The 9,758-nt window shown below is 36.1% G+C and overlaps 1 protein-coding gene across 1 annotated transcript; it reads left to right on the plus strand.

Moving 5' to 3' along the window:
- Positions 1-930: 930 nt before the first annotated feature.
- LOC142340045 (uncharacterized) lies at positions 931-7,935 on the plus strand. Its single transcript, XM_075390446.1, has 3 exons — positions 931-1,086; positions 4,743-4,892; positions 7,667-7,935. The coding sequence occupies exons 2-3, from the start codon at positions 4,744-4,746 to the stop codon at positions 7,884-7,886; spliced, it is 369 nt and encodes a 122-aa protein (XP_075246561.1). The 5' UTR covers positions 931-1,086; position 4,743; the 3' UTR covers positions 7,887-7,935.
- Positions 7,936-9,758: the final 1,823 nt, after the last annotated feature.

The raw sequence follows: 9,758 nt of genomic DNA on the forward strand, positions 1-9,758 counted from the left end.
TGTTTGTTGTTTGGTTTTTATTACTGTCCTTACTAGTAGTCATATTGTCAACAACTTTCATCGGCCCTCCAGCGTGGCATTATTGTATTCCAGTGGTTGTTAATTGACCGATTTGAATGTTTTTGAAAGTTTTCTTTCTCTTCATCATTTGGTAGCCAATTAAGTCAAGAATGTGGATGAGCGGGGTCGGAACAATATGTGCGTACGCACTTTACTGAGCCTCTTTGTTAATTTTTATATTGAGGCTATGTACTTTCCGCAATTTTTTAAAAAAATTTGATGCTGACTGCTTCTTTCCACGTAGTTTTGGTTTTGGTTGTCTTAGTTTCGTCTCTTGTTAAATGAACATAACGTTACATCTCCAGTCACTTTATAATTCCTATGTATAGAAATTCCTAAAATTTTTCTGTTGGTTTTTGAGGGAAATGATATTAAAAGTTTTTATTTAAATCTTGCAAATTTCATCGAAAATCCTGCTTTGTTCTTCGAAAATCAACGGGCTTCAAGATCTACCTACTTCAACGTTTTAAATTTGTTTTTCTTGCAGGACATCACAAGATTAGTGAGATTTTTTGCAAGACCAGCTTCCTTTTGCAAAGTATCTTGCATGATCAGTTTCGGGTCTTCGCGAGCTTTTGCCGAACCGTATTAACGAAAACATTTTTTTGTAATCAGGCGTGCTGGTAACAGTTTTAAATTCAGGCAAAATTTCATAGGTAGAGTTGACAGCAAGTATTTTGGGCATTTTCATACCATTGGTTGTTGGAGAGATTAGAGGGATTGTAATGTTAGAAGAACAAAGGGTTAAAAGACTTGGCGTCTAGTCGGAAGGGCAGAGACGTTGCTGCTTACTTCTAATCCATAGAGTCACCTGGCCTGTTTAAAGGGATTTGAAATGATAATCTTTTGTACTCCCTCTAGTCACTCTGCTGTACTTCGTCAACAGATAAACAAACAAACCTTAAATGTAACCTGCATTCCAATCTGATGTAATTTTGGATTTTATTCGCAGTTTGTTCTGAAAAAAAAGTGCTGATGGCAACTTAGACTAGCAATTGAAATTAGTTTGTTCTTCTTTAAATTCAGGCAAGTATTTGATTGAATCACAGTATTTGATTTTTTGCTGTAGAATTAATTTCTTAATATGCATTACATATTCCACAGATGACCACTTTGACTTCATTTTGGATATCACTTGAAAAGTTAAAAAAAAATAATTGAGTAAAAAGACTCTTTCACAGGAGCTTGTCAACAACCACAAATGAGTTTCAATTATAGTGTCTAAGACACAAAAGCTCTTTACAATTATAAAAAGTGAAGGTGGTAGAAACCCTTTCAACAATGATAGTCAGTAAAATAAAACTTTTTAGCATTCAGGAGAACAAGAAATAGGCGTGTTGGTCTATTTTACCAAGTGTGTCCAGGTTCAGGTGCAAGACGGCATTGACCTCTGATCAGATCCTATTCGAACGCAAACGGTGTACTTTCAGACAAAAATTAAAGTGTCAGGGAACTGGTTCGAGTGCACGAAAGTCTGGAAAATGATCTGATCAGAGGTCTGTTGCGTCCGGGATGTTCTGATCAGAGGCAGATTCAAGCGCAGAATTGTCTAATCAGAAAAGATTTGAGGAACAATTGGGTCTGATCAAAAACCATTTCGAGTGCGTCTTTTTCCTTTCAATTTCTTTGAATTTTATTTTTGGATGACATATGTTGGCTCCGCCAAGAGCCAGCAACAATGCAGCGTTCTGATCACAAACTCTTCTAGAAAGGAAGCAAAGATTCTCGCTGATAGCTAATACCGATCCCTTTGGCAAGCATTTTTGAATAACCGCAGATCAAGATATTTTTATGGAAAGCTGTCTAGGTTCATCCATTGATTCAGGAACATGCAGCAATGGCATATTGAATATTTTTTTCAACAATTCAAGTTTTTTTCTGTGCAGTATTCTGTGAATTGGATTTAATTAGTGGAAGATATTACTGCAAACATCAAATTTTATGATAAGAAAATATGATGGCAATATTCAGAGGTTTCTTCACAATTAAGACCACTCTCTAAACAGACTATTTCGAGCGCATCTGACTCTGATAAGAGGCGACTTTGAGATCACTTGAGTCTGATGCGAGGCAACTTTGAGCGCACTTAAGTCTGATCAGAGGCGATTTCGATCGCACTTGGGTCTGACCGGAGTCAATTTTTAGCTCACTTGAGTCTGATCCGAGTCAATTAAATCCGAGCGCACTTGAGTCAGATCAAAGGCAATTTTGATTGTCCTTGTGTCTGATCTGAGGCAATTTCGAGCGCACTAGAGTCTGATCCGAGTTGGATTGAGCGCGCACTAGTCTGCTCAGGGGAATATTTGAGCACACACTGGTCTGATCAGAAGTGGCTTTCGAGCAAAAGACACTCTGTTCAGAAATGATTTCGAGCGCACAAACGTTTTGACACTGGTCAGGAAATTATCTGGGCCTCGAAGTACGAAAAAGAAAAAGGACTGGAATTGGTCTGAGCCAGGGCCGCAGAAAACTTTAGACAGTGGTCTGATTTCAGTTTGATCAGAAGTCAGTTCTGTCTGGGAAGTTTTGATTAGAGACTGCTTCGATCGCAGTTCAAACGCACACCAGATTTTAAGCGCGCATAAGTCTGAACAGATGTTACTTCAGTCTAGGGGAGTCTGATCAGAGTTCACTTCCGTCTGGCACCTCAACTTGGGTATTAAGGGTATTAAGAAAAACCAGAACGGAGACAAAAATATAACTTCTGGTTCTTTAGATCTCTCTCAAAAAAAAATTTAATAAGTCAGCAATTGCAACTTAAAAAACTCTTCGATCAATTTTCATAAACGCCGAGTATAAACGGTAATTGTTATCAATGAGGTATTTAGTTGAGTTGATTTATATAACTTATTTTCAGGAAAGCATTAAAAAATGTGTTCTTTCAGCTGCTGTTCAATCCATGAGTAAATGATTCAGATGTAAATAGTAAAAAGTCCATTTTGTAGTTGGTACTAATTTTAACACAAGATAAGAACCTCAGAAATAAACGTGAAGCTTCAAGTGAATATCTTTTAAAAGATTTACTACAACATCTCGCAGGTGATAACAGTAACGCTTTCAATCTGAAGTCATACAATTACTTACGAAGATAGCACAGGGTAACAAATGTTTTTGTTTTATGGGGTTTTTACCGGCACAGGGTAACAAATGGTTATTTTATGGGGTTTTTACCGGCTCAGATTTTAACTTTTAAACACCTGTTATTAACATACAAAGTGTATGTCCACTCGTACTAGTCTATGTAACAAGTAACAAACCATTAATTTTGCCACTTCAGTCAAAAACAAAACAAATTAAAAGAATTTTTTTTAATAAACCTAAACCAACCTCTACTTGCCTGAAACGCGAATTAAGTCACATTCACTCGATTAGAGTCATGCACCTTTATGAACTGTTGAAAAAATTAGCTGAAATTTCGAGAGCAGAATGCAATATTGATTGTCTCAAATTTGTAATTACTAGAAAAAAAATTGATACGCTGCAAGCAAAAAGAGTCCAATCAAAGCAACTTAAAACTGCAAACAAACGCAGCGGCCTGCGTCCTAAAAGATTAGGAGTAAGAATACGAAAATTGCTTAACTTCATTTCAAAATCCTATCCTAATTTTGTTTGAGAAATGCAACTAATGAGTGCAAGAGAACTTAAGCAATTCTTATCTAGTTTCAGGAACAATTTTTTCGTAGACAACTTAGAACTTTTTGCTTTGTTTTAATAACAAAAACTCGATAGATCTCATAAAATTCAGAATAAGGTTTTGAGGTTTCCCCCTATTTTCTCTTACCTTGATACGCCACGCATTCACACCTTGATCATAGTAATGGTACTGGTCATCGCTAGACTAGGACCTCTTGGACATATTGATGACCTGTCGAGTAGATTTGTTATTTTGGTACATAATTATACCATATGTGTTGCAAACAAGTGTACATCCTACTCGAGAACAATTTATTATTATTATTATTATTATTATTATTACTATTATTATTATTATTATTATTATTATTATTATTATTATTACTATTATTATTATTATTGTTATTATTATTATTATTATTATTATTATTATTATTATTATTATTACTATTATTATTATTATTATTATTATTATTATTATTATTATTATTATTATTATTATTATTATTATTATTATTATTATTATTATTATTATTATTATTATTATTATTATTATTATTATTATTTTATTAGGTAAACGGTTATCGAAAAATTGTTTTTCTTATCAAATTTGTACAGCCATCTGTAACACCCAGCAGTTTCTTTGAACACTAAAGATAAATGTTTGTGGTTACCATGTAGAAACAATTTACAAGATCTAATATTGATCCAAACTCCATGGGTCCTGTGACTCCGAAAAAAAGGATAATGTTAATCGATTACTTTATTTATCTGAACTGCAAAAAATAGAGGCGATCAATCTTCATGGCATCTGTTTATCAAATCACTTTGCCGCCCGTTACCAGGGTTATCTATAAAATTTTAAAGTTGCCGTAAGAAAACTTTTTTATTTTTTTGAATTGGTTGTCATATATAATCGATATCATCAAAACGAAAACAATAATTTTTCACTGATTTATTGTTCCTAGAGTCGAATGAAAAGCAAACATTTCAAAAGAATCTAAAAATCTACTATTAGATAGACATTAATGCATTATGCTTGCTTCTAGAATGGAGTTGATAGTGGAGGAGGGAGAGGGTGAAGATGACAACTATCTACAGAACTACATCAGGACTGGCATCATCCCCCGACCCAGTATGCAAGAGTCATTTTCACTCGACAACATTCCAGAGGAGCTGTTAGACGAAAACTTTGTCAAGTATGTTTATTTCTCAAGTATGCTGGGCCACGAGGCCGTAAAATAAACGCTCGCTAATTCAAAAGTAGCCAGTTACGCTCCCAATATCAGCTCTTGTCAGGCCACTAGAACTGTACGATTTCAACAGCAGCTGTCTGGCCTTTGGTTTAATCCAAGCGTCTCTTCGGTCAGTTCAGTCTTGCTGTTAAAAGCATAAGAAGTTTTTCATTGGTTTGTTCCACCCCAGGTTACCCGAATTTGGAGTACGTGTACAGCCGTATTACGGCGCCGTATACATCTAAGAAAAAACCATCCTTAAATTTTGTTAAGTTTTCTACTGGCCGTAGTGGGGCCGTATTAAGATATGTGGTCATAGTCTCCTCATGTTCTACAGCTCAATCTGTGTTGCTTCAATTCTTGAATCATTTGGCTTTTCTTCATTTTATACTACAGCGTCTCCATTTCACACCTCGAAGCAAGTAATTGAACTTCAAATTACTCTGTTGATCTATATCATTATTCCAGAGGAATTTCAAAGTCCGGTAACTGCAATAGCGTATTTAATTTGTGTCTCGCTAAATCATATCTATTAATTTCAATCCCTATCATTTACCCCGATTAGTTCACACGTCAGCCAATCCACCTCAATTTTAATTACATATAGCTTGAACATTTAATTTTAAAAAATAATAATGCTTAGGGTTGTTGGTGAAAAGAAGACTTTTTAATGTAATGATCTTTTAATTTTATTCCTTTACCTATCATTTCGACACTTTTTTGTGCAGAATGCTAGGTGCCACCAGACCTTAGCCTGAAGCAACTTAAAAAGAGAATGTTATATAGGTTGACAATAAATATAGAATGATGCTATTTAGGCTTACAATTGTATGATAATAGTAATGAACGGATTAATTTCAGGTTCAAATTAGTAGTGCAACTTTTTAGTATGAAACCAACTAATCAGTCTATTTTTTGACATGAACACAGTATTTGTAGAATTTTGCGTTTACTTCAGGTTAATAGTTGGGGATACTTTACCAACCAAAACTCTATATGAAATATTTTTTTTATTGGTGGGAAGGTTTTCTTCGAAGTTACGCACAGTGCCCCAGAGTTTGAGCACTGTAGTGTAGTTCAATTTAGTCAATCACTTTGGAATTGAATGAAAGATTTCAAACTCTCCGATGAATCAATCAAGTATAGTTAAATGTCTTTAGTGTCAGCCTCAAGAATTCTTTTTCTTGGCTATGATATTCTGTCATCTATCCCTTTTCTCCCAATAAAGACCAACTTCACTTCTCAACGATTCAGCTTTTTTTAACCGTCTTACTTTAGCTTGAACTCCTCTATGATATCAGAGTTACTATGGGCGTTCTTAAACTCGACTATCAAAACACATATCAGAGTGGCGGGGTACTCCTTCTTAGCAACTACTCGAATCACAACGTAATAGAGAACGTGAACAACGTATTCGTTCAAACTGCTGCTGTGGAAAATATGACTCTCTAACGTATTATTTTTGTTTTGATTTCAAAAAATATTCTAATTACCTGAACGCTTTTTTGTACACAGCTGGCTTCCCTGAAAGCTATTCAAACTGAACCAAAGGCAGAATCAGACTTCTGACGCTACCAAATAATCAATTGGTCAAACTCTCAACTCAAGATATTGTTCTTATTTGGAAGTGTACTTCTACAACAATTTCACAAAACTGACAACAAATAAACTTGTCCCGAGGTATGTACTAGTTCCCTACCAATTGTGGTGATCATGCTTGGGAAGATACCTGACAATAACTAAATTATTTATATTTATTTCCCCGCAGAAAATCAATATTGCACCCGCTCAACTTCTTGATCACTCAATTTTTTATTGTATATCCGTTTGTCAAATGGCATTGAATTGCAGACCATCGTAGTTACTAGTCATTTGTTGGTAGCCAATCTTCGAAATTCAATTTTAATGTTTTTCAAATGCCAAACTTTTGATAAAGTAGAATTTTCCAAATTCTACAGAATGTACAACTGAAAAAACGACTCTATAAAGTTCTGTAGTTACACTGGTCAAGTGTTGAGATACTCTGGGTGGTTTAATTCAATTAAAACATTTAGAGCTGAAAATCCACTTGAGAATATGAGGAATTCTTGTGTCAGTAACATGTGTCTGCTCTTGCAAATTAGTTAAGTTAAAAAAAACTACAAGTGAAATATACTATTTTTCGCTTTGCCAGCATCCTGCGGTTGGTACTTGACGAAGACAGGAAACAAGTGAAAAATGCAAAATTATAAAATTTAAAACTAGTCGCTTTAATCTAAGTTTTTAATGCCACTGAACACTAATATGAAAGCAATTGCTGACACAATTTGAACTGAGTAAAATAAATGTTTTAAAGTGAGAAAAAGTAAACTTTGTAGCGCAGTTTCGAGAAGACAAGCGGCTTTGCTGCTTTATGTTATCAAGTGGATTTGGAAGTACCGCTTTCACGTACTTTTAAGAAATTTAGATTGAAAATAACCCAGCTGAATGGTTAGATAACCTATTAGACGCCCAATCATGGTAAATATACCATAATGGAGAGACCATAATTTCATGGGGCTATAGTTTCCATTTTCCTCATTAGACCATCTTTTTCGGCCACTCTTTTGTCACCACTGTTTCTATGAAGAGTGGTGAGTTGATTAAAAACAATACCAGGTGGTTTTTATTGCCCTCTTGAAGTTATTAAATTACTCCAACTTTGCTAACTTCTCTATGATGATTAAAACCGTGTGGTATTATTATTGAATTTATTGCAGGGAACTACGTTCGCAGGCCTTCTTGGAACAGTCTCAGTCCAATGTAGTGATAACAGGAGGAAAGAGTTCACAGTACAAGAAGACGATTAGATTGATAGCTGCAGGGGGATACATCGTGGCTGTGTCTCTGGCTGGGATCCTAGTCGGACTATACTACGCTATATTCTGGGATTTCAGACACACCCCACTCGTTGAAGGACACGACCCATTGAAGATGTAGCTTTATTGAGTGTTTTCTATTACAGCCCCCAGCTTAGTGGTCACGTAACCTATAGCCCCCCCCCCCTTCCCACCCATTACCGTAAATATACCATAATGAGGTACTATAATAATATTTTGGGGGCTATCATGGAAATCACATTTTTTGCAGTAAAATTTGATCAAACTGATGTGATACCATGTGAAGCTGCTCAACGCCAATGAATAGATACACCCCTAAAACTGACTCTCATTCGCTTAATTGCGCTATTATTTAGAGTGATTTCTGTCCATTGCGGACCGTTGGCCTGTAGAAAATGGCACGTTGAAACATATCACTTAAACGGAAAATACCTCATAATCGCCTTAATCTCTGTCGGGGTCGATAACACGGGTCAAAGAATTCATTAAGTTGAATTTTAAATTAAATTTTGAACTAAAAATATACAAAAATTAGCTTGTATTTATAGTGGTTATCTATGCGAAAATATACAGAGAAAATTTAGATTAGCTAAAAATATTTTAAATGATTGGCATGTGAATAGATCTTAACTCCGAATCCCGGAGGTGATTTTCTATTTTCATCAACATTTCATGAGAATCATATATGGCTTGGGTACAATCGAGTTCATTAGTTGGAGGTCGGTGGATGTTAAAATCAGGTTTCTGTTGGTGGGAGAATTTGCTTCTGACATATGATTGATAGGTCAATAAGATACTTATAGCGCCAAAACAAAATTAGAATTGAGTTTAGTTTTGTGGCCATTACTTATCGACACAGCAATAAAGTTCGTCAGGTAAGTTCTTCTTTCGTTCTTTGAGACTTTAATAAAGAAAACTTCTAAGTTTCTTGATGTTCCTTTGAAACCATCACATCCTTCCTCCTTTTTTAACAAGTTTGTGGGTATAGGTTCTCCAAATCTGTCGGGTTGTTTTCTGTTTCCTGTTGATGTTCGTGAAGGCTCTAAGGTTTCGGGTCGTTGGTGCTCTGCAGATGATGTGGCTGCAGAAGCTTCATCTTGAAGTGAAGGTCCCACATCTGTGCTCTGAAGTTGTTGTTTTGATTGAGATAAGGTCTCCTCCACTGCTGGTTCAATTTTCACATTGTCCTCGTCTATTCTCGCAATTTGTTTGTCGCTCACTAGAATAGTCCGTGCTGAGTTTTCGGGCTGTATGAAAGATGTGTTCAAGCCCTTCCTGATGATGAAGGAAGCAGGAACTGTCTGTGTTTTCGTTGGCCTTGAATAGAATGGGTTCGCACGAGTCGAAATCTGCTATTGCTAGTAGTCTCCCTCTGCGTCCCAACAAGAGTTCAACTAGAGTTTTGCTCCTCGTCTCTGAAGTGTTGCGATGTGTCTTCAGTGCCCTTTGCAGGAATGCTCCAAATGACACAATAAGGTTGGGACTCCACGCTTGAAGTGCCCGCTTCACTGTCTGAACTGCTCTTTCAGCTAGTCCCTTAGCTCTTGGATGAAAGACGGGTGATTCTATTTTCTTAATTCCCAGTGATTCACACCACTGTTTAAGGTCACCACTTACAAATTCGGGACCATTATCAGAAACTAAAGTTTTTGGTATTCCGAATCTTGCAAAGATTTGACTAAGATATATTTTAACTGTTTCTGATGTTCTATTTCCCACGGGGAAGGCTTCTATCCAACCAGAACCCGCGTCAACAATTACTAAGATATTGCCTTGGTCCTTAACATAACCCCAGTCCATGTGGAGCCGTTCCCAAACGTCGGCTTCTGGCCACGTAGAGACCGTTTTTCCCAGGCTAGGCCTGTTCAATTGACAATTCTTACATTTACTAACAAAGTGTTGAACGTCTTGGGTAATGCCAGGCCACCATGCTATCATTCTGACTGATGCCTCAGTTGCATTCTTCCCCGGA

This window comes from Convolutriloba macropyga, chromosome 5 (assembly GCF_964194025.1).
Source record: "Convolutriloba macropyga chromosome 5, txConMacr16.3, whole genome shotgun sequence".
Classification (NCBI taxonomy): domain Eukaryota; kingdom Metazoa; phylum Xenacoelomorpha; order Acoela; family Convolutidae; genus Convolutriloba; species Convolutriloba macropyga.

What these genes read in the sequence shown, in the direction of transcription:
- LOC142340045 (XM_075390446.1), top strand. Translation starts at nt 4,744, where the DNA reads ATGGAGTTGATAGTGGAGGAGGGAGAGGGTGAAGATGACAACTATCTA. An exon ending in TTAGACGAAAACTTTGTCAA is followed by an intron (nt 4,893 to 7,666) that starts GTATGTTTATTT and finishes AATTTATTGCAG; the next exon opens with GGAACTACGTTCGCAGGCCT.